The sequence below is a fragment of the Centruroides vittatus genome, unplaced genomic scaffold (genome assembly GCF_030686945.1).
Source record: "Centruroides vittatus isolate TY-2023 unplaced genomic scaffold, ASM3068694v2 scaffold_373, whole genome shotgun sequence".
Lineage (NCBI taxonomy): Eukaryota > Metazoa > Arthropoda > Arachnida > Scorpiones > Buthidae > Centruroides > Centruroides vittatus.
This window is the reverse complement of record NW_027122704.1, coordinates 1,516,958-1,539,849: the sequence shown is the minus strand read 5'-3', so window position 1 is coordinate 1,539,849 and position 22,892 is coordinate 1,516,958. Positions and strand designations below refer to the sequence as shown.

Below are 22,892 nucleotides of genomic sequence, written 5' to 3'. Positions count from 1 at the left end.
TATTTCTCATTAAAAAACCCTGTTAATTCCAACCTCAAAGTGTTCATTTTTGTGACGTCCTCATATGCACATTTTTACCCAACAACCGTCTGGATTGTTTCTATACATCTCAGACACTACAAACTATTACATCTTTAAAGGTTTTGATACACTTGAATCTACTTAAGAGAATACCCTTTATCTGAAGTAACAAGATCACCCAAGGGTTTTTAATGATATTTGATTCTCTCTACTTTTTCATGTCTTTAGAGCTCTATATAATTTATAACATACTTGGAAATGTTAAAATACATTATCAAAATTTTATTCTACTTACATATGAGTTTCACATACAATAATAAAATTAATGATATAAGAATTGAATCAAATAGTCAATAAATGCAGTATATTTTACAATCACATTATTTTTTCCCAGAAATATACAAGGAGGTCTAGCTGAAAAGATGAGAATATTCTTGCTCCAAAATTTCTGGATACTTTCTAATGGAATATACAGTACAAAAACAAGTAAGTACACTATTGCCATAAAGTAAGGTCATGTGACCTCCAAAAGCCAGTCACTAATCACCTCTGCCTTGTCCCCCAAGAAGACGTACTACATGATACATTTGTTTATATGTATTTTATACCTTTTTTAATATGTAACTGCTTCTTATATATGTTTCCAATAAAGCCTGTTCATTCATACAAATAAAATTTTTAATTTGTGAAATAGTTTTATTAATTATTTAATATTCGTGTCATTAAAGTTAGATTTTTCAACATTTTTCTATACTGAATCTTGATCTGTTCTAGTACTTTTTGTAACATTTCACATATTTTGCAATGACAATTTATTTGTTTATTGGCTTGATATCATTCACAGAAAATGCCTTTAAAAACAGAGCCTTTGTATAAATAACAAAACTATTAATGTGTGGTGTTATCATACAAATATTTTAAAATAAATTATTTAAAACGATAAGAGTCAGATTAATTTTCCAATCTTACGTAATTGTATTTTAGAAAAATACACGAAAATTCAAATTTTCTTTCCTTTCTGACTTACGGAGGATAAGTAACTTCCAAATTCTAAAATATTACATTAATAATGAAATAAAATTGAAGTTAAAAAGTTAAAAGAACAAACCAACGTTGCAGAGAGAAACACTTTAATTACTTTGATGTATCCCCTAAATGTATTTCACCAGTAAATTCGACCTCTTCAATAGGATTATTTCATACACAGCTCAAATTCCGACAATTATCCATCATGGGTTTCCATTTTAAGTTACTATGAGGGGTGTTCATATGAAAAGGTATGAAACGTCATTACAACCAAACAGGTTGAAATGGGAATATGCTGCTTTGGGATACTGTAGTGAGACATCTAGGGACACGACTGTAGTGTCCAGCATGGTTGTGTGTCATGTGCATGTGCCCGCATATGATGCAGGAGAGAAGCAGCCAGTTGTGTGTTCCATCCAATTGACGTGGCAGTGCGTGTGAGGACATCATGACATTCACATTTCAAAAGTCGTATTATGGACTATTATGGACGGAAAAACCATTAACAGTGACGTGTACTGTGAGACCATAACCTATGCAAGTCCATCAAAAGCAAACGGCTTGGGCTGCTCATGGAGGGAGTGATTCTGCTCCACAATAATGCACTTCCACCTGTCTCCAGGGTCACACAAAGTATAATGGCCAAGATCAAGTGGGAGCAACTTGAGCATCCGCCCTACAGCCCAGACATGTCACCCTGCAACTTCCATCTGTTTCGTCTGCTCAAAATACATCTTAAAGGAAAGTGCTTCAACTTGGATGATGAACTGAAGGACACAGTGGAGAACTGGCTCTTGTCACAGCCACAGGAATTCTGGGAACAGAGAATCCTTCAGCTCGTTAAACAGTGGGATAGTTGTGCTCAGGCCTCTGGTGATTACTTTAAATAAAGACTTCAATTATACACACAGTGTCGCTTCATACCTTTTCATTTGAACACCCCTCGTACTTATATACCCAACAAAAGTTTCCCAGCATGCTGCTGTTACCATGCCCATATTTAAATTAACAGTATTATTTTGTAAGTTATAGTGCCTTATGTCTTTTCCTAACCCCCCTTCAGCACGTGGTGGGTCCAACTTGGTGGAGAGGAGTTGTGTAAATCTGGGTGTGTAACTTAGGGTGGGAGATTTATTGGAGGGTGTGTCTCGAGGAGAAGTTAGAACAGAAGTGGAGAGAAAAGAAAGAATCAGTAGGGAAGAGTGTGGTGTGTGAAAAAAATAGTCGGGAAGCCAAAAAGTAAAGACTGTGCAACCAGGTCAGTGGAAAGATTTTGTTTTAGAACTGTTTCCTGTCCTATAAGAAGTAAAAGAAGAGGTACACTTTAAACTCATTGTCGGTACATTTTATGTCTGCGTGTTACGGAAATTCTGTAGCATATTATTGTCGGGAGAATTGTGTGTTAAAGCTATTCGGTAGATTGGATTGTCGGGCTCCATACGTTCCTGTGTGTTTCCTTGGATGTATTATATGTTCCAAGGAAAATTAAAGTCGTTATCTTGTTAATTTGGATAGTTGTCTTTGTCTAGTCCCTAGTAAGATAAATGGATTCCCCTTCTAAGCATCTGCTCTATCAAGCACGCTTGTTATCAATTTGTCCCATCGAAGAAATCACTAAAATTCTCTGTGTTGACTCATTCATATTTTCTATACACTCACAAACTGTTGGTGAGGGAAAAAAAACTATAAAACAAAAATTGGTGTAGTAACACCACACAGGTAAGGCCAGATATTTTAACTATTACCAATATAAAAAACTGCAATAAGATTATGAACACAACATCATACCACAATCCCCAGAAGACAAAAAGAATGATGTTGACAGTCTCAAACTCAAGGAAGACTTCCTATACTTCTCTCCCTTATGTAACAAACAACCAAACTACAAAAAAAATGTGACTGGTCACAAACATCCAGTTTAAGGAAGATATATGTTGCTTTCTACATACAAGCATTTCTGTTTACAATTGCAGACCCACCACAGGTGGCATTATTTCGGGTGTCACTCCACATTACAAAACAATTAATTTAAAAATAATAGACACAAAATATAGAATATAATAAATTTATAAAATTATTAAAAATATGAAAATTACCTCTCCTGCATCATTTTGTGCTAAATAACCCATTTCTGGAACATCAATTAATTTTATATGACAATTAGGTAAAGGGGGACCAACAGATCCTAAAAAGATACAAAAAATTTTTAAATATATTTACCATAAATTTTAATTTATTATAGATACTATACTAAAATGATTAATTATGAAAGATATAAATGTCTAAAATATTTTCAATAATTAAATATGATTGAATATTAAATTTGTCAAATATAAATTACAAAAAAAGTAAATAGAATTAAAATAATTAATTTTTATTTTGATTACATTGTATTATTCTTAAAGAGAATTCTCAGAAGATTACCATATTTTACAGTACATAAGCCAGCTGAGTTAAATAAGTTTTATAAGTCTAAATTTTGGATAAAATTAAGTTAGAATTTTCAAACTTTGGAATCTCATATAGCATGCAGTTTTTATGGTTTTTTTGTTAACTCTTTCTGCATGTGGAAACTAAGGCAACCATTTTTCTATGCCCATCATAGTTTGCCAATTTCTACAATGAGGCAGCTGGGTGAAAAAAATGAGGACAGACATATCCGAGACAATGGCAATCCCAGAAATTTTGAAAATAAATGTCTGTTCTCATTATGTACACCAAAAATTTTTTTAAAATTTCAATGAGTTATTATGGTATAGTTTTAACCTACTTAACAGCTTTTATTATTTAATCAAATCCAGAGTGTTAGTTTGTTGTTTTATTGAATGCTTAATAATGTGCTGTGTTGTGAGACCTTCATAGCAGCAACTATTAGTCCTTAATACATTAAAATGAAAAAAAACCAGCTTTAATAGTGCCCAAATATTGTTTAATATTTTTGGTTAATAGAAAGAAAAATACTGTAAAAATTTTTTCATTTTGATTATACAAATTTGAAAAGCAGTAGTTTTTAAATGTCAAACACTTATTTATTGAAATATTATCTTACGCAAATCTAATAATAATAAAGGGAGAATTGATGCAAAGAAAATGAATATTAGAGACCTAAAGGCAAGCTATGCGTATATGTATCTTTGGTAGCTTCAGGAAAAATCGTGATGTCAGAAGTATGTCTGTAGTGAATTAAGATTTTCCTTTGGCTAAAGTCACTAGGAGGATCTTTAGAAAATATGAAAAATTTATTTGTTGTAATCTAACATTAGCTTATAATCCCAATAGATAACCTACAACTACTGTCAGATTTCCATTTAAATGTAGATAACCCAAGGGTTATCCACATGAAATTAAAACTTTAGTACTGAAAAGTGAAATAGAACTAGCTTTGCCTAATCATTTAAAAAATAGGTCAACGTCAGCTGTATAATAGTTATTTAAATTTACACTATTAATTTATTATATAGAAATGCTTTCAGTTCCAAATTTGAATTTATTTAGAAATTATTGAAACTTAAAAGATTTGAAATAGACTAAACAAAACACTAACACCTAAATGCTAATTCCAGGATATAATCTTTAATGTTCAAACATTTTCGGACGTCTTTCAGAGGCCCTCGTCAGGAAAGAAAGAACTGTCTTTTCTGTTTTTGTGCAATTGTTTGAAAAGCTTTAGCTTTCGAACAAAGCTGTGTTCCAATTTTTTAAACGTTCAAACGATGTTCAAAACAAAGATCATTACGTATTACAACATATAAATAAATTATTTTTTAAATAAAGCTATAAATAAATTATTAATAATACAATATATGGCATTGTAAAAGTTTGCCCAATGTTTTGTTCAAAAGCTAAAGCTTTTCAAATGATTGCATAAAAACTGAAAAACAATTCTTTCTTTCCTGACGAGGACCTCTGAAAGACGTCCAAAAAACGTTTGAACATGAAAGATTATATGCTGGAATTAGCATTTAGGTGTTAGTGTTTTGTTTAGTTATACAGTTCCAGTTTTTGTGTAAGTTTTTTATGTTTGAAATAGACTATAAAGAGAAAGCAAGATGTGTTCTAAATTAAAATTAAGAACACAAATAATAATATATAAGTTTAATAGGTATTCTAAAATTTTTAATATGTAAAATCTAATAAAAAGAAGGAAAAAATTATTAGCAAAAATTCTGCATTGCTAATGCTAATAATTTAAAACAAGTAAGTACTTTAAATACACGTTAATGTTATTTTTTTTAATAAAACTTATTTTTTCTTTATAAATTATATAACAAATTATATATATAACATTACAATTTAATTAATATAAATATATATACTAAAAAAGTATTTAAAAATTCAATTATATATACATTTACATGAAAAAATAGAACAGAACAAGCATACAGAGTAATAGAAAAGATATATAAATGCTGCTGTATATGAAACATTTCTTAATGTATGTAGAAAAATTAATAATAAATAAACTAAAAATAAAATTAGAAAAATATTAAATATAAATCTATATTTATTCTTATCAGAGAATCTTTTCCAATACTACGAGTATAAATATTGATATTTTTTTTCTATATGCATTCAAAGTTAGACATCATAAATTTATTGTTTATAATATTTTTTATAAAAAAACTGTTAAAGGGAATTTGTGTTCATATATCCTTTCTCATAATGGATGCAATGTATGAATATATGCAACTCTGTAATGAAATAATTCAGTATTTCTGAAGGATTTCAGTACAGTTTACCTATATTTCCACAATTTACCTGTAATTGCTATGAAACATTTTTATGTTGTAACTGACCTCCTCCAGTTTCAAATGCTATAGTCTTTGTTACAGCACCTGCTTCTGTTTGACCATAAGCTTCATAAACCTATATAATAAATTATATTATTCTTTTTTATTTAAAGCTGATTATTAAGATCATTTCATACAATAAATTTCAGATTACATCCATTATTAGTAAATTAAGTTTTTAATTGAAAAAATAGCATAATTTAAACAATTGCATATTCTTCTCTAAACTTTAAAATTAGATTTTATGGAACTTTATGAAAAAATAAACAATTGTTTAAATAATTTATAAATAAATATTTTATCAAACCATATTACAGTAGACCCCACTTATAACACAGGTTCATATAACATGGATTCGTATAACACGGCAAAAAAATTGCGATTGTGTTCGTATAACACGATAAAAGAGACTCGTATAACACGGTAAAACGTCATTGCCGACTCATGTCGCGACAGGACGGGTCGATTCTGGACCAATAGTGGACGAGCAGCCGAACTACTTGCCGCCGTCCAGCGCCCAAGGTCTATATATGGAGAGTTTAGGCGGGAAAGTATTGATAAATTTTTATACACTTCTTGTGAAAAAAAGCATTTACAGTATTATTCAAGGGCCATAAAAATTATATTTCTATTAATAATGTCTTCAAAGTTCAGCAAATTCTTCGCAGAAAGAATAACTTATCAGGAAACACACGCCCGCCGTTCGATGGCCGCTCTGCGACAAAAACAAGCTTAGGCAATGGCATCATCGAACAGTGCACATGCGGTACGTAATCCTACAATTTTTTGTTTATAGCATAGTTTATATGGATTATTCCCAAAAAATTATATGTGTTTTGGAAATGTTTGAGTCAAATTAGTCTAGAATCGATTAATTTTATGGAAGAAAACCTTTCAAACAACCATAGCCCCTAAACTGCACATGTGCCGGGCTGTGATTGGCTCATGTATTTAAGTGACTCGTACAACACAGATTCATATAACACGGAATTTATCGCCCATGTTATAGGAGGGTCTACTGTATATAACAATCGTTTAAAATTGAAAATAGCCTAGAAATATAATTGCATATAAATATTTCAATATAATTGATATATTTTAAATCTGTGTGTCTTTTCATCTTATTCATTAAATGCAAAAATTAATAAACAGAGCAAATGTAAAGGAGTAAGAAATCCCCAAATGTATATTGCTAAAATAGATATTAAAAATATGATGAAAATAAAAAAATTATTGCTTTAAGCCTGATATTTGTAACTGGTTACACTTCAATGAATAAAATAAAAGTTGAAGTTATCAAATAATTAAAAATATTTTGTTATCTTTTTAAAATTTAACTCATTGAAACTTTAAGACATTCAAATTTATTGTTTTTATGCTATCATTTATAGTCAAATGTATAATAATCACAGAATTCATATTTAAAATAATGTAAAAGAGTAAAAGATAAGATAATTTTTTTGTAAATGTTATTTTATCTATTACATTATTTCATTAACAGCAAATTTTATTAAATGTAAACACACGATTACTAGAATATAAGGTTGAAGAACTCCCATAAGTGTGTGGAAAAAGCATCTAGAAACAAAGTTTGCCACCAGCGCAGCACTACCAGAAAGTCAGGCCATGTTGATTACTGCTACAGCAGGGTTTGTTAATATAGAAATCGCTTGGTTTTGATCTTATAATGACCCCAAGTGCTGTGTTCCCAGTGTAAAAGTGCCTTTGCCTCTCGTCGAGAAAAACATGCCATGTTTTTGTTTCTGAGAGATCTGTTAAAACAAAGTGCACAAAGAAGGAATATACCAAGAGACTTCAAAATTGCCAACTCCTTTGTTTGTGAGTTGTATTTTGATAATTGTTACATTATATAAAGACAAACAAAGTAATTATTAAGGAAAAAACATACGGAGAAGTGTTTACAACTAACACTAAGACAGAATGTTATTCCTACTATTTTTCCCAGAAACAGAAGGAATCAAGAGAGAAAAGTTCAGGGCTGACCATACTAACTAAACTAAAGCCATGAAAAACTCCTACTTCCAAACAGCTGTTGCATTTACTACTGTTTTGTGAAAAACATATTTCTCAGTACAGTGGGTGATCGATTAATGAACATCATCCGTTCCAAGACTTTGTTCATTATCCAAATTGTTTGTTAACCGATTATCGATTTACCATACGTTTTTATGGGAATTTGATTAATTCATTCTGGAAACTCCAAAAAATAAAAAATATATACTTTCTTACTACATTTATTTATATGTAATAACAATAATACATACATACATATGTATGTATGTATTATTGTTATTACATACATACATATGTAGTCTTGCATTTTTATTTGTCATGTTTTTTCCGTTTGTGGGGGTTAAAGAATCTGTTTAATGTCAATTGCTTTTCTCTCTTTTTCAGGATGTTTTAGAAGTAATTAATAGCATTGTAATTGTAGAGATCCCCAAGCCTATTAACCTCAACCTGGTTTGGATGCCATTCTAAGACCGTTGTTCTGACATCCTCCCACTTCTTCAAAAGATCTTTAATAGCAGATATCAGTATTAATCCTCTTTTTCATAAGAAAACATGTCTTGCTGAGTTTCTTGGTTTTCTTCATTCAAGAGTTCTTGGTGTTCTTCTGTCATCAGATCCATTTCAGGTTCCATTATGTTCTTCAATGTTCTTTATTCCTCAGATGTGAATTTTGTTACTCTTTTAGCTGCTCGAATCTTCTTGATTATACTGTATCTTTCTTAGATAAGATTGAACTGCAGCTTACTGTAGACCTGTTCAAGCCATATTGCCCAGCAACATAAGAAATCTTCTGCCCACTCTCTACCTATGCTATTATACTCTCACCTTTTGAAAATAAAAACTGACACAAAACTTAACAAGTGCCCACCCGACAGTCTTGTGAATACTATGAAAAACTTGTTTCTGTCAGAAAAATAAAAGGCTGGATTTACAAGGAAAAGTTTTAAAGTTCTAAGGAATACTATCCGATTAGTATATACAGGGTTGAGCATTGATGTCGACATCTCCCTCACTCCAAAAAGTTTCGAATTGTTGCCCAAGGACAAAGGAAGATCAATTGGTATTCATTACTTCACATTGCTTCTTCTTGTGCTTGTTTTGTGAGGTGTTCATTGTCCAAACATAAAAAGCTTTCACGAAAGTATTCATTATCCAATTTGTTCATAGTTCGAACTGTTCGTTAACCGATCACCCACTGTATATAAGAAGGTAAGAAATTTGTTGTTGTTAGAATATTTGATGATATTGTAACAGATAGCAACTTAGCCTTAATCACTTTAGGATGTAAAGATCATTATGTACAACTAGTTTCACACACAATTCATTTTTATATAATCACAAGAATTCATTTTTTCACAAGAGAAGTTAATAAGTCTATAAGTGACACAGTGGCCAATAAAAATGCTAGGAAACTATCTAAATTATATGTAACTAATAGAATAAACTATTATCTACTGAGGAACATTTAATTTTTATTAATGTTTTCAACTTATTTCACAAATCATCATCAGATGGAACATTTGAATATCAAATAAAATTAAAAATATGAAAGTTTACAATATAGAATAACTTACAACATAATTATGTTACCATATGTGAGGTTCCAGAATGGGCAAAAACAAAAATTTAATTTCAAATTAATTGGAAACAAAAATGCTATTGTTGAGTTGGATCAAAGATTATGTTAGTTATGTAAGAGGGAGGAGAGGAAAAAAAACTGTAGTTGTTAAAACAAATGCAAAGACAACTGACATAACAAATCAGGTGAAATGTCAGCCAGAGAAGATGGAACTCTGACATGAGCACTCAAACAGTCAATCTAGGTTAAAAAGTCAAAAAAGGAGAAAGATTAAATGGCTAGAAAAACATCACATGCAATCATTAAAATCCAAAAATTGACAGAAAATAGAAATAATGGGCTGAATTATGAGCGCATGGCTTATGGATCTATCAACAAAATCCAGTCAGAGTAGATAAAAATGTATCAGACAGACACCACAAAACCGACCTTTCTCTTGACCTGATCAAGTTTCGGGTTTTACCTAGAAACAAAAGGGAGACCAATCAAGAAGCGAGGAAGGGAATACAGGATCAATCAAAAAGGTGAGATTTGAGGAGAAATCCTATAAAAATCCCGAATCTCAAGGTTGGAAGGAGTTCTCCAGCCAAGTGTGTTCAATAGTGACCCATGCCAGGACCCATTCAAGTTTATCCTCCTACAAATAAATAAACAAAACACCTTAATTTGTTGCTGAGAAAATATATTTGAAAAACAAACGTTTTCAGCCTGATTAACAGGCCATCCTCAGGTCAAAAACGAAAACAAAACAAATATGTTTCATGTATAGAACACAAACAAATCAAAAAAATCAAATCAAAAAATATAGAACAAAAAATTTAAACGAATATACAAGAGAAACATGCAAAATTAAAACAAAAAAAATTATTTTATTATATTTTTTTTTGTTTTAATTTTACATGTTTCTCTTGTATATTCGTTTAAATTTTTTGTTCTATATTTTTTGATTTGATTTTTTTGATTTGTTTGTGTTCTATACATGAAACATATTTGTTCTGTTTTCGTTTTTGACCTGAGGATGGCCTGTTAATCAGGCTGAAAACATTTGTTTTTCAAATATATTTTCTCAGCAACAAATTAAGGTGTTTTGTTTATTTATTTGTTTTTATTTGCTGAGCACTTTGGAGATTATCCTCCTACATCAATCACCGAAATCTCTCCACCTATTGCACGAACTTGCAACTGCTAGTGCCCTGGGGCTACTTTGAACAACACATCACTGCTCTACGTTCATCATCCAGAGCCTCCCCAACACCTGTCGTTCTAGAATAAACTGTATTTTAATACTATGTAAGTTGTTTTATGTTAAAATAAATGGTTTTTGTTAGACACTTGTCATCCTCATCCTTGCCTCAAGCATCACCACCCACATACGATCAGTCCCTAGGCTTTTCTTAACTGTTTGCCCCTGGAAGTCAGCTTTCTTACACATATATGTAAAATAAAAAAGTAAAAACAAAAATTAATATAGAAAGTGATTAAATAAAAATACAAAAGAATGTGATATTTTATGTTAATAAAAATAATATAATTGTATTTAGTTTAACATAAATAACAATGCATAAATCACAGTTTTATTATCCAATGAAAATACATTTAATTCGTATACATCAGTATAAGCTATATATGCATGATACAGTATATGCTGTGTGTACAGTTTAGATATATTAGGCATTGTGCCACATACTCTGGATGAAAATAGGCCTGAGTTGCTGTGTTGCCCTGTTGGCAGAATTTGTCTCTATACAGTTTTTGGAAGAGTTCTCCAACCTTATATTCTAGTAATTGTGGTATACATAAAAGTAAGAGCTTGAAAAGCAGTATTCAAAGAAAAGTGAGAAATTTGAGTCAAACAGACAGATAAGGAAGAAAGTCGTGTCAAGCTTCCTGAAAAAAGTCTCTCTTTCAAATGTCCAGATAGAAGAGTTGTCTCCATTCCTGCTAGTTCCGCATAATCCAACTCACAGAATTAAGATCAAATAACTAAACTAAAATGGGTTCAGACTTCACTAATTAAATCAAGTCTTTTATAACAATATTTAACACCCCAACACAGGAATTTATAACCTTAGAACTGTCATGAACACACACACACACACAAATTCTCTCAGTATGTAGTTGATGCTTGTAACATCTCACAAACAGATTTTATGCACTGAGTAGGCTACATGATGTAAGAAAAATACAGGTAATTCTTCAGTGTAAATAAACTTGTATCAGAAGAGAAATTCAAAGGATAGTCTCCTGTCTTTTCCTTTCTCTAATGGTCATAACTCACTTAAAGAAAAAGGATTAAAACTCTCAAACAAATGATTCACATTTATCAGCTAGTCCAAGAAAAAACAGACTAGTATCAAACACTTTATAATATAATGATTATTTACCCAACTAAAATTTACTGAGAGACCCCACAATATCATTTCATTATATCTCTAAGAAAGTATAACAATTATCAGAGGCACACTCAGGATTTAATATTGGGGTGCCGAGTTAAATGGATAAAAACATTTTTAATACGAATTCAATAAAATTTCCTACCTTAAATGACTGCTAATTCATAAGCAGTATAGAAATAGAAGAGATGACACAATATAAATAAAAAACAAATCCTAATTAGGAAAAGATTTTTGGAAAATTTTCTAGTTCTTTTTCTTTCTTTAGAGGGTGACGGCCCCTTGGCCCCCAATATGGGTGCACCACTGACAATTATCAATAACTTCCTTTAAAATAAACAATCTATTTCTTATAACAGAGATGAAATGTCAAAAATATTTGAAAACAAGGCATTGAAACAAGGAATAAATTAAGAAACAAACTTTTGAAAAAATATCAAATTATAAGGAAGTCCATTTTAAACTAGAAAAATTTAAAAATATCTGCAGACATGTTCTTTGAAATTTATTTATGCAACAAATGATAATACTATATGAAATCAAAAGTAGAGGTTAAGAAAGTTAAAAGTCAAAAGAACTAAATGTTTTGGGTCATAGAATTTATTAAGTTATCCTGTGTCATTGTCATTTACAAATGATATTACATGATTTGAAATGATACAATTATATTTAAAGTAGAGAGAACCAAACTTTTAGTATTTGTAAACATTATCTCTGGAAATTCAAAGCTTACTTGACAACCAGATGCTAGTCGAAAAAATCTGATAACTTCCGGAGAAACCGGTGCAGAAGTAGAAGAAATGACTGCAGGATTTCCACCAAGATCTGCTTTTAACTCGTCAAAAAACAATTTGTCCCATATTGTATCATTTCGTAAAATTCCACTAAAATAAATTATATAAATATTTTAAAATTTCTAATTTGATATTTTTTACATTCATTTATTTAAATACATAGCATGATTGCCATATCTACAGTTTAATGGCCTATCATTAATAAAAGATAAATCAAAACTTATAATTAAATATAGTGTATATAATATATAAATAATACAGTAAACAAAATAATATGATGTTAATCTTTCAGTTTTTAGGTAAAAACAGATTTCAGTTACTTTTAATTTCAAAATTGGAAAATCTTTATGATATATAAAATAGTTTTTTTACTAATACGAATAACTATTAAAAGATAATATAATATCACTTATATTTCTAAATGAATGCTTTGTCAAGAGTGAAACAGTATTTTCTTAATAACCATAATATTGATAAAAGATTATTTTTCTCAATAACAACTATTAACTTATTACAAAATTTCTTTGGTTTGATGATGATATTTCTTTCATCAGAATAATACCAAATTCAGAAATATATAAACACCCAAGCTCAAACTTTCTATTAATCAAATCTCTAAATGCTGGATTTTTTCAGGCTATAAAATATAGTGAATGGTTGATTATATCTTTCAAATTTTAAATTGGTTGAAAGTGAAGAGAGGTTACGATTGTGTAACTGGTAACATCTCTACACAATATGCAAGTTTGCACGTTAAGGTTGATAAATTGAATATTTGAGTCCTCCAACAATTTTTAATTTTTATTCCAGAATATTCAAAAATCATTTAATTTAATTTTGAAATGAATGTAATTAACAATATTTGTACAAGATAAATACTAATTGCTTTTCTTTAGACCAAATTGTTTTGTATCTATAATTAACAGTTACCCAAGATACAGCCTAAAATAATCCAGCATTTGATTATCGTCTTACTAAATTCTTTATTGTTTGGTTAAAATATCTATATTAACTGAATAAGCAAACTACAAATAGTGGAACTACAATGGCATAAATTAGTTTGGTTAAATCAGGCACAGAGTCAAGAAGACTTTAAACTTATGACCTATTGTTGGGAAGTTCTCTATAGCTTAGAGAGTTTCCCATGCAGGTATAAAAGAAAATATGTCCAATAAAGTAAACACACACTACAATTCTAATGAAAGAACAAAATGTTTATTTACCAGTCCTTAAGAACAGTTCGAGACTCACAACTAACATAATATATACCTTAATTCTCCATCTCTCTCCTGCACCCATTGTTAATGAAATGCACAGCCCAATGTCAAAAAAGAAAAGTAGCATCTCACCACTCTTCAGGATCTACTTCTCACTTGCTTAGCCTAAGTGCCAGTAATGTTCAAAATAACCACTCAGTCGGTTTGACGAAACACAACATTTATATTTACGGTAAAATGTAGAAAATAATACAGATTAGGAGTCACAATTAAATATGCACAAACACTAGTCCAAACAACAACCGACTATTCCCGTACACGTTCGTCGAAAGAACTCCTTACGATCAAACAGACTTATAATTAACAGCACCTCCGAGTCAGGAACAAGTTCGTACTAAAACACTGGGGTTTACTTTCCCCAGATTTCCGTTGCGTCCAACGAGAGAGACAGTTAGAACTTCGGTAACAACGATCCTAATCTGATCTTCCCGATACGAACTCAGCCGATCCCAATACGAGCTCTGTTCCCGCCGAAACTACTGCTTAAATAGTGTCCGGCGTTTGAATCGTCTGCCAATCAAATTTGAATGTTTCCACAACGTCTGGCCAACGGTCATTTCCCGCCAGCCAATCGTCCGTCGGTTGTCAATTTGAAACTTAATGGTTCTTCCCACGGAAGTTTCTAACGGCCGCTTCTAACGGTTTTTCCATTATGAAAGTTCGTTATAATAAAACAGGGTGGAAATCGCTTGCCTAGGCGATTCCATACCCTACAGTGCCCTTTCTGTCCTTTCTGCACAAGAGTTCTTCTAGATCCAGGTTCCTCTGACATCATTGAGTGCTGGGGAGCTTGGATTCTACAGCTTAACCTCCCAACCATGACAAGCCCATATGGATAGCCAAAAGGTCCATGATGTTTAGTTCATAGTGGTTCACACTATGATCAAAATAATTGAATTTATCATAAATTTGTCATGGTTTTGTTTTTTTTTAGTAATTTTAAAACTTCTATAAAAGAAACACTACCAAAATGGCTGAAACATTTTACACAAAAACTTTTTCTGAAAAGAATGTCTTTACTTTCTGTTCTTTTTCAGATTTCAAAAACCAACAGCATTACACAATTTACATGTAGAATTTTGATTGCTAAGGATAAGGATATTAATCTGGCATAAAATGGAATCCTACAATTTATTTCTTATTAAGGAATTCAAAAGATCCACTAAATTACCAATCACTTCTGGGGATCTATTCCATTCCCTTATGGACAAACCATTTAACAAAAATCTAGTTTACATTGTAACAAGTACAAGATTGTTGGACAAACAGATTAACAAGCATATATATTCTATAAAAAAAGACCTATCCTCTACCACACTGAGTTCTTACACAAGCAAAAATGACATTGAGATGTGTACTTGATTGTAGACTATTTTACATCCCAGCTCTAATTGGTTAAATACATAGTAAATATTGGAGATCTTCCAGGCATCCTTTAAAGACAGAGACTAATTATAGGGATGCAGAAACATACTCCCATGTCTGGAGATCTTTATTTCATATTTCATTTTGATGTTTCATATCATCCTGCAAACCTAAATGACATCACCAATCATGTGTTGGACGCAACCAATAATATTCTGCTTTATTTTTTCAAATTCTTTGTTCTATCTTCTGAATTACATTTTAATCTGAAGATTACAACTTAAATTTGTTGGAAATGTTCATTTTTATCAAGTATTTCTTAAAATTAATGTTTTACTGCTAGACTTTCTGGTTTAGTGAGTGTTTTTATTATTATATTACATCCAGTTCTCAGTTGTTATTACATTTACAAGTGGAAGTGGAGAAGAGACTCAATAAAAAGGTCTACTCCACTTGTTGGTTCTTAAGATGTGAGAAAGAACAAACAAAGTAAAAGATGCTCATTTTTAAAAATTTCATCTAACATGTTTTGGTCTTTTTGTAGCTGCACACCATAATTTTAAGTTATAATAAAATATTCTAGTTTATAGCTTCTGCCCTTGATTCTTGTCTTTTCCTGTTTCTAGAATCTTCTCTTGTCCTCATTTCTATTTCACTCAGTTGATGATTGATGTTCTAAACTGTCCTATGAGAGAGAAAATGCCTAAGGGCCTAAAAGGGAGAGGTAATGGTTTTTGGATCAGAAAGAAGAGTTCAGACTAGGGGAGACAGTGGAGAGGAGAGGTCGATCCTGACTATAGCAAGGGACTTAAGAATTTCTTGAAGGCGTTGTGCAACAAGAATCCTGAGGCTTCAATTAATCATTGATGAAGACAGTCTCCTCTGATCCTTGATAAAAGGATATGTTAACCTCCCAAAAAGGACAAACAAGGAAATTCACTGAGAATCATCGAATGTAATCATCTCTGTAAAAAAGGAAACAACAAAGTACAGGTACCCCTTTCTTTTCTCTTTCCTTTGTCTATTTTAATTTTCCATTTCATCTCTATAGTTATAAGTTAATTTTAAGTTAGTTGTAAGGAAATTTTTTGTAATACATAGTCACGCCCATTTAACAAAATTGTAGATGCAGGAATCTTTTTGTTTTGTTGCACAAGTTGACGTGTCTGGTCTTTTTTTATTTTCTTGGGCAGAGCTGGGAAAATGCTCTAGATTAGACATCTGAGCTCTTTTATTTGTGCATTGAGTATCATTTATCATTAAATTAATTGTTATTTTAATTTTGTACTGTCTTAATTGTATTGTATTATCACCCTCGTGGCTATTTGACACAAGTGCACTTTTCAGTTTCTTTTATAGATCTTTTAACTAAGTTATATTTGTACTTGAATTTTTCATTTTAATGATAAATTTTAATTATATAATTCTTGTAATTTTTATTGATATATATTATATTTCTTTTTAACAGCTACTGCAATTTTTTGGGAAAGATGATTCTTATACATGCAGCAGATTGCTTTGCTCCCAATTATGGGAAACCTATATGACATTTAGTGTTATCCTGTGATATGTGGCTCTCACGGAAAATCAAGAGATTGTAGACATATTGCCTGGTATATCAGCTTTAATACATATGACAACCTATTTCATTTCGGAGATTCATGTCCTGTTCTTTGCAGTGGGAATAGGTTGGGAGAGAGAAGAGTCTACACATCAGAATTTCACATTACAGCCCAAAGGGCTGTAATTTGAAATTTTTCATTACAAACTATAGTATATATCAGTTCTCAATTTTAAATTTAACGCTACAGTACTGTTTTGTTTTCATATATTTTTTCATATATCTATATAACAGGTGATCATAATTAAAATATATCTAACAATACTGTTTAGAGATATTTAGCAGGCCAAATGCTAAATACACATTTAAAATAAATACTTGTGGCACCTGTCGGCAATGTGCCAATTTGGACTGATAGAGGGGGCAGGAAAGAAGAGAAAAGCAAACTTTGAACTGGACACTCACTTTTGGACCAATGACTACTAAGAATGGACATTTGAACGAGCGACCAACACAAACAAAAACGAACCAGACCTTCGATCGATGTTGAACTGTAAAAACATCGTACGTACATTGTACATTGCTATATATACGTGTAAATAAAAAAATATGAAAAATTCGACTCGACATTCTCTCATCAGCATCGAATCATTCTCATTAGGTGACTGAACACCAAATACTGTATACATTTAAAATAAAAGACTTAGCTTGACTACAGAATGTCTTACTTTGTTACAACCATCACGACATAACTGGTAGACAAGAGAAACAGAATGTGTTTTTTGTTTGTTTTACTTTGTTTAACAGCATAACTTTTCATCATTTACTAACAAAATTAAAACTGAAGATGATATTATCACTTTGTTTTATTAAGTACAAAAAATTTCTCTTTTGCATTGGTAAAAGTGAAATTCCAAGCAAAAATTCATTTGGACAATATTAGATTTTTTGGTGTACCCATTCATGATAATATTAAATACTTTTTCTAATGAGATAGACATTGTGGGATTGCAAAGATCCTTGGGGTTGAAGATCGCAGGTGTGGGTGTTTGATTACTACAAAAATGAGGAGGCGAGCAAAAAGGATCACAATTAAAACTAACTTTATGTACAAAAATTATATATACAATATCAATATCTACACAGAGTTGGCACATCATGTGGCGGCTCACATAAAGATCTTTGATGAGAACACCAAGCATTGAACAAATTCCAAAAAAACATAAACTATTCACTTCGTGATGTTGTAAACGTTCAACTGATTCACTTATCAGAATATTATAACTTATTTCACAATTCCTCACTCAGATGGGAACGAATTCTAAAATTAGGATTTTTTTCACACACAAAAATAAGGAAGGCCAGTTCACTCCAATATACAAAGTACTCATGACACCTTCTTCCCTCAGACACCTGGAACCAGAATGGGACATTGCCAGCCCCTCACACTTTATATATCGTGCCCACTGCCAACATAGTGTTGCCATAACAATAACGCCCAAAAATAGCAAATATATACATATATACAATAAAAAAAATAATAATAATATTTTTCAATTTTAAGTACATCGTGCGCACAGAAATAAATAAAATAAAACAAAAATGACAACAATCAGAACTTAGACAAGAGAATAAACAATAAAATAAGGTAACCCGACAATATACAAGAACAACACAACATATAGCAAATAAACTAAATAACTAAATAATAATTCCAATTACCGTTTTAGCAAACTTTCTTTTCTCTTCAATGCAATATTCCAAAAATGCCTCTTTATAGGATTCTTCTTCATGTTATTCATAATCTAAATTAAAATTAATCTATAGTTAACAAATTGAAATAACTCAAAAATGAAATCTTACAAGTATATTTTATAATTAACATATTACAAATAAATAATGAAAAATGAAATAATTTACTTTTTTTTTATTTCAGTCATAAAACTTTACACAATAATGACATATTAACATTATAAAAACAAAGTATTCAAGCATTTTTTTAAATTATTGTAAGAATAAATAAGTGCAATAAATGTAATATATATTTTATTTTACAACTTAGTAACTGCAAATCACAAAAACAAGGTAACTATAATACATTTTTAAATATATTAATAATAAGATTACATTTGACAATTTATGTTGTTTAGAAAATGCTGTTTAAGTTAAAATGCAAAATGTACAAATCAATCATTGATAAAACGAATAATTTTATTACAGATAAACTAACAAGTAAATGGTTATGAATGTTCCAATGCATGCATTCTATTCAGGTCTTCAAAACTTTTTAATAATAAGTTATGATAACTGGTGTGGCTTTATTAAACCTTATTTATTTTCTTTTCTTTACTTTCCTTATACTATCTTCCTGTAGTAACAATTTTACTTCCGTTTTCTATTTACTTAACCACGCGGTAGTTAGTCGACACATGTGGCCTGGACGGTAATAAAAACAAAAAGGGTGTGACACCGAGGGGTCGAGGGGTTACGTCAGAGGAGATAGGAGGACAGGAGCGAGAGGAAGGAAGATTTTTCGGAGGGAGAGAAAAACGGGACGAACAGAAACAAAGAAAGTTATTAAGGAACGGATCCGAGGTTTTTTTTTTCTTATTTATTACCGCCAGTCACCCCTTCGAACCAATTTTCAGTCTTATCATCTCTGTTTAATTCTCTTCCACCTTATCTTTCTCTAGGGCCCAGTACTTAGTTAAGCTAGATATAAGTTAGAATAAGTTCTTTGTCTTGTCGGCACGCGGGGACTAATTGATGACATTGTTACGCGCAGTCCCAAATGTATTTGTATTAGTAATTAGTAAGTGTGTGTAATCGTTTCTTTGTAAATTATTTATGTTCGCTGAAATTAATAAACCTTTTTTTTTATTCTATCAAAGCCGAGCGACTCTCAGGGTCTTGTTATTTCATATACTCGGCTAACAATGGCGTCCGCGACAGGATTCTGTTAGTAACGGGATACGGTTTTTATTGTATAGAACGTAGCATTGTATTATCGTGCCTGTAGATTTAAGGCCCTACAATTTGTAATCAATTGTATTATTTTTATATCATTAATTATGGATGATTGTAACCAGAACAATCTTGCTACATCCTCAGGAGGCGAGGGTGAGGGGATCCCTCCTGTAGTCACAGGGTTTCTAGGAATGGTTCCCATTTTTTCTAATAGTGGCAGTGATTTGGTTAATGTCCGCCAATTCTTCAAGACCATAGATAATATATCTCGCCTGGCTGGGTGGAACAGTGAAGTGAAATTGGCTGTCTTACAAGCTCGGTTAAAAGGGGGGCCATTATCGACGTTCTTCAGCTTGGCTGACCAAGATCCTTGTACTTTTGAGGGAATTAGGCAAAAATTAATTCAATGTTACGAAAAGCGAGAACTTAAGGAAAAGAATGCACTCGACCAACTCTTAAGTATTAAGCAGAACCATGATGAGACGGTATGTGACTATGTCATCCGCATGAATACACTGTTGTCGAAGGCCGCTTCCAATAACGAAAAAATTGGTGCCTTGAGGGATGACATTATTAGAGAGAGATTTATAAAGGGCCTAAGGCCCCAGCTAAAGGGATACGTATTAAGGAGAGAACCCCAGACCTTAGATCAGGCAATTAAGGAAGCGGAGAGGGAAGAACGGGTCGAACTCGAGTGTAACGTTAGTAGAGAAAATAAATTTGTACACACCATTGAAATAAAGAACCCAACCGCTAATGAGGATCCGAATGGTGTGATGAATATTGTGAAAACAAAGGAAGACGATAGACTTGAAAGGTTGGAAAAAATGGTGGGGTCGTTATGTAGTACTGTTAATGGTTTGGTCGAAAGACTGGGTGGAAATCTAGATAAAAATAAGGATAGCCCGAACCGATCTGTCCTAAAAAGGTGTTACATTTGTGGGAATCCTCGCCACCTGGCCCGCCAGTGCCCTCAACGGAATATAAATGATTTAAACTAATTACGGGGCGTGATGATAGCCAGTATCACGTCCCATGCATCGAGCTAACCCTGGCCCCTAATGTGTTCTTCTCTAAAAAGGGCCTTCCCCTCATTCTTGGTGATGCTTATGGTACCAGTATCAAGTTTCTGGTCGATACGGGTGCGGAAAGGTCCGTGCTAAGCCTGAAGATCGCTCAGAGCGAGATATGGAGTAGGGGACCGAACGGTGCACTTCACAGGAGTTGGAAACGACTACGAGGAATCGGTGGGGAGGTTATCGAATGCGAATGGGAGTCTAATATCAAGATCGAAAGAGGAGGGAGAACTCAAAATGTTCAAATGACTTGCATGCACTTGCCATCCGAAGTCGAATACGAAGGAGTATTGGGTATGGATGTGTTAAACAGGTTCCCGGAAGTATTAATTGAAACAGGTGAGAATGTAACATCTTGGAATAGAACCGAAATTGATGACTTTTATCAGTGTTGTGGATTCAGAAGGGAGGAATCCGATAATACGATGGAGGTTAATTTATCCCATTTGAAAGACTACGAAAAAAAGGAAGTGGAGCGTATCTTTAATGAACACCCCGGATGTTTCGCACGGAAAATAGAAGATTTGACCGGTACTAAGGAATTTCTTCATACACCTATCATTAAGAGTAACCAAATAATTAATACAAAACAATATAGAATACCGCAATGTTATTTGAGTGAACTAAAGAAAATGATAGTTTCATATCTGAAGGCGGGGATTTGCGAGGAGAGTACTTCTGAATGGAATTCCCCCCTTCACATTGTCCCGAAGGAGTCCGGCGAGTTAAGGGTTACTCTCGATCTACGAAGAATTAACGAAGTAACCCAGTCCCAGGAGTTCCCTCTAGCCCGTGTGGATGAGATCTTAACGAAGTTTCAGGGAAGCAAATTCTTCTCGGTAATCGACCTAAAGTCTGGATATTTCCAGATACCCATACATGAATCAACACGTCATTTCTTTGCTTTCTCTACTCCTTGGGGAAAATTCCAGATGTGCCGCCTCCCGCAAGGTGGAAAGAATAGCGGGAGGTATTTTCAATACGCCATGTCTAGGCTGTTGGGGAGATTCATAGATATCAATTGTTTCGTCTTTCAAGACGATATTGTGTTGTTCTCCCAATCCTTTGAAGATCACGTGAAACTCCTAAGGGAGGTAATCTCTATATTAGACAAAGCCAACTTGAAATTGCACCCAAAAAAATCGAAATTCATGGTGAAAGAAGTGCGGTATCTGGGACACATCATCGATAGTAAGGGGATACGACCTGATCCCTGCAACGTGGATGCGATTAAAGAAGTCCAACCCCCGCGTAATGTGAAAGACGTCAGGAGTTTCCTCGGAATGGTGGGATTCTTCCGCAACTTTATCCCAAACTTTGCCGAGATTGCTCTTCCTCTTACATATCTGACTAAAAAATATGTAAAGTTCTTATGGGACGACCAGTGCCAATCAAGCTTCGAAAAATTTAAAGAACTATTATCTAAACCCCCTGTGCTATCTCATCCCGACTTTAAAATACCTTTTTTCATGCACTCGGACGCTTCAGATACCTGGGCTGGTGCGGTCTTAGAACAGGAAAGCGAAGGGAAACTCATTCCCATTGGCTACTTTAGTAGGAAGTTCCGTGGGCCCGAACTAAAATATTCCACTATCGAGAAGGAATGCTACTCAATAATCTTAGCCCTCCGCCACTTTAAACATCTTATTCTTGGTCAGAAGGTCACTGTGCTTTCCGACCACAAACCTTTAACCTTTGTGAAAAATATGAAAAATCACAATAACCGCCTCATGAGATGGGCCGTAGAATTATCTAATTTTGATTTGGTCATTACGCATGTTCAAGGGAAGAGTAACCCAGTGGCTGATTTATTGTCTCGACCACATGGTAGTAGAGAAGAAGCCCCCTCAAACAGCGATGTCATTAATTGCATCAGTGAAGAGTTGTGGAAAAAGGTAAAGAAGTCCCAGATTGGGGACAGAATTTTTGGTCCAATGAGAAATCATTTAATTAAATTCCCACCCTCTTACAATGATTACCCGAGTAGTGGCATACTTCCTGAGTATCAA

General features: G+C 32.4%; 1 protein-coding gene across 1 annotated transcript in view; it reads right to left on the bottom strand.

Moving 5' to 3' along the window:
* The window catches only part of LOC136988668 (long-chain-fatty-acid--CoA ligase 5-like), an 82,591-nt gene that overhangs the window by 6,638 nt on the left and 53,061 nt on the right, over positions 1–22,892 (bottom strand). The window contains exons 12-15 of the mRNA XM_067286588.1: positions 18,563–18,645; positions 12,577–12,727; positions 5,844–5,913; positions 3,144–3,232 (exon numbers count right to left, since the gene is read on the bottom strand). Of these exons, the coding sequence (XP_067142689.1) occupies positions 3,144–3,232; positions 5,844–5,913; positions 12,577–12,727; positions 18,563–18,645 (393 nt within the window). The remainder of the gene's footprint in view (positions 1–3,143; positions 3,233–5,843; positions 5,914–12,576; positions 12,728–18,562; positions 18,646–22,892) is intronic.